The 3,308-nt window shown below is 35.3% G+C and overlaps 1 protein-coding gene across 1 annotated transcript; it reads right to left on the reverse strand.

Moving 5' to 3' along the window:
• Positions 1-50: 50 nt before the first annotated feature.
• Positions 51-1,042, reverse strand: LOC106322828 (U4/U6.U5 small nuclear ribonucleoprotein 27 kDa protein). The gene is made up of 2 exons (XM_013760970.1): positions 353-1,042; positions 51-171 (listed from the first exon to the last, which is right to left on the reverse strand). The coding sequence occupies exon 1, from the start codon at positions 986-988 to the stop codon at positions 365-367; it is 624 nt and encodes a 207-aa protein (XP_013616424.1). The 5' UTR covers positions 989-1,042; the 3' UTR covers positions 51-171; positions 353-364.
• Positions 1,043-3,308: the final 2,266 nt, after the last annotated feature.

The following is a 3,308-nucleotide window of genomic DNA, read 5'->3' on the forward strand; positions in this document are numbered from 1 at the left end:
AAAACCCCCCCCCCCCCCCCAAATAAAAAAGAACTCAAGAGACGTTTATAAGTTCTGAGAGTACATGTTTGATCTCTAAAGGACATTAGAACAGAGCCTGGGGGTAGAATTGCGGTAAAGACTACCTTGAAAACGCAGCTCAAACTCTCACCATCTGACTATTGTAAGAACCTGCAAGATAGGAGTCAAAAGTGATTAACACGATAACATAAGAGTACACAGAGTCGCAACAAGATAGATTTAGCTAACATCTGAAACGATGTTGATGATTCAAGTCCTAGCTAAGTGAATCATACACAAAAGTAGCTAAAGATTATCTTCCAACTCAATCACAGAGAATATTATCACTAACATTGAGGAAAGCTTAGCGGTTACGCTCAGCAGGCAAAGGACGGTTAAAGCCACCGCGACGGTTCATGTACTGCCTTGGCTGCCGCTTGGTAACAGCCCTGATCCCACTGACGTCAGCACCTTCAACATGCTTCCCTTTGGTCGAGTCGAATCCAGTTGGAATCCCCAACATCTTCATCATCTCTATCTCATTCACATCCATCCCCTCCTCCTCCGCAGCTTCGCCTCCGCCGCTCGGCTGCTTATCGTTCTTCTTAGCAGGCTCTTTCGCAATCTCGTGGACGGAATCAGAAGCAGCTTTTTTGCGATTCCTCTCGTCGTCCACTGAACTCTCGCGAGGCCGTTTCCGCGACGGAGAGGGGGAGGGAGTCCTGCGCCTGTGGTGTCGGTTACGGTCGCGGTCGATCGAGCGGGAACGAGAGCGGTACCTCTCCGGAGAGCGCGCGTGGCGAGGAGGACGAGCGTGGTGGTCTGGAGTACGAGATCGGGACTTCTTGCTCCTTAGCCCTCGGTCACGGTCCCGCTCTCTATCTCTTTCTCGATCAGCGTCACGGTCGTCTCTATCTCGGCGTCTATCACGGTCGTCTCTATCTCGGCGTCTGTCACTATCACGTTCGCGTCGGTTGCGCTGTGACATGGTGGCGATGCCGACTGAGGACGGTGGTTGCGCGCAGGGGTTTTGACTTTTAACCAACTTCCCTTTGAGTGTGAGAGACTCAGGTAAAAGCCCATTAAAGACGTCATGGGCTTGCGTCTTAGTACAATAAAAGCCCATACGGAGCGATCAGAGTGTTCGGTATGGTACTTGGTTTAGTACCCACGCAAAGACACCTTTAAGCTAACATCAAACCATTGTGTGACAAAAAAAAAAAAAAAAAAAATAACATCAAACCATTTCAGTTGAAATAAGTTTTAGCGTTGGTTTACACTCTTATGTTTACTACAATGATTTCATTTTAATGTAAAATCATATCTAATCGGACGACTAATATCACATTTTGGAATTTTATAATATAAGATTTAACGATATTCAATATCTTTTAAAGATTCCACGCACTCTAGTCTAGGCCATGATAACCCAAATGAATCCTAAAATCAAGTACAACCAAAATTACTTATACTTTTTCTGCTAAAGTCTGATATTCGTTCTGAGAAATTGATTCATTATAGTACAGACTATCCCACATGGAGAATATAAAAATACTTTTAAAGGTAAGCAGTTTAGCTTTAAGCAAAAGCAAAAACAAAAACAAAAACAAAAAGCAGTTTAGCTTCACACAGAAACAATAATTATAATTAATATTCTTTATATATCACTGGAATATGTATCCCTTGGGGCATCTTCAAGGAAGACGTGAAAACGCCATTATAGTGTAAAAAAATGATTTTTCTTCTCCAACGTGACTGCAAACTCGACGGCATTATAGTGTTATGCTGTTTTATGCAACAGTGTTACACTATATTTAGTGTGACACTGCAGCGTCGGGATAATTTTTTTTTCTTTGAATTTCCTTTATTGTTTAACTAGTTTAATTGATTATGTTTATTTTCACCAAATTACAAATAAAACTCACTGTTATGTAATTATGATATTAAATTTACGTATGATAAATCTTTATGTATTTTTAAAATTTTAGTTAATATAAATGATTAATTAGTGTAATACATAAAATAGATTTAAAATACATAAAATTTATTTAAAATACATAAAATTATCCAAATAAACACCAAACAGACATAAAAAGTGCATACAAGAAAATAAATTTCAAAAAAAAAAAGGAAAACATCAGATAAGCTAACACAATAGTCTAATAGCCATGAAAATTATTATCAGCTCCATCAAGATAGTTATAATACGGGGTATCATCTTCTTGATCATTTGGTGACATTTGATTTTCACTTTGAACTTGTTCTCTTTGAGATGGTTCTCCTCCAGCTTGATCTCTTTGATATTGTGATGTTCGATATTGTGATCCATGATATTGGTATTGGTCACCTTCTCCTTGTTCATCAGATTGACTTGCTTGAGCTCGCTTTCTTAAAATTTCTTTTTTTTTTTACTTTCGATGTAAGCACGAGACGCATGATCAGTTATAGAATTTAAATCTGCGAATAATATTTTATTCTCTTCTTTCATTTTTGCTACCTCGACCTTCTGTCTTTGAATTTCATTTCGTTCTGAATTGCCTTTAGTTACAGCTTTGAGAAGTTTATCATTTTACTCCATCAATTGTTTAAAATGTTCTTCAGATTGTAGTTTAGTTATAGATTTGTTAATCTAGTTCTTATTAAAAATAGTTACTTGTATGTTATAAGAATAATGAGTATTAAAATATTAAATAGTTAAGAGAATCTTTTATATAATAATATAATAATAGAGAATATATTTTTTAGTGTGATATTTGGTGTTGTGTTTGGAGATGAAAAGAAATTTGGTGCTAAAACTACACTAAAATGGTGTAGTTTTAACACTAAAATAGTGTAGTGGTTGGAGATGACCTTATATATTAAAGGAGAAGCATTGTAATAAATGCATTCACACTATAATAGACACGTGACAGTTTCACAATGATTTGATTATAAATATGCTAACGCATTCACACTATATTCATAAATGTGTTCACACTATATACTTTGTATTTTTTAATATAAAACTCACAAGTTCCAATAAAACTTTGAATTTTCCGGTTCGAATCAAAACAAATAACGAATCAAAAGCTAAACTACATATATATATATATATATATATTTTTTACTTTTTACGGATAAAGTAGGGAAAATATTTATATATTTTGATTCGATTCGTTATCCGTTTTCATTTGAACAAAAAAATATGGATATCTGTAACTCAACGAAACAAATCAATTACTAAAATACAATAAAAAAAAAGTAAATCACAAATACCAATACTTTTAACAAATATCAAATTCTATCTCTTATATGCATATATATGCATA

This window comes from Brassica oleracea, chromosome C2 (genome assembly GCF_000695525.1).
Source record: "Brassica oleracea var. oleracea cultivar TO1000 chromosome C2, BOL, whole genome shotgun sequence".
In the NCBI taxonomy this organism is placed as follows: Eukaryota; Viridiplantae; Streptophyta; class Magnoliopsida; order Brassicales; family Brassicaceae; genus Brassica; species Brassica oleracea.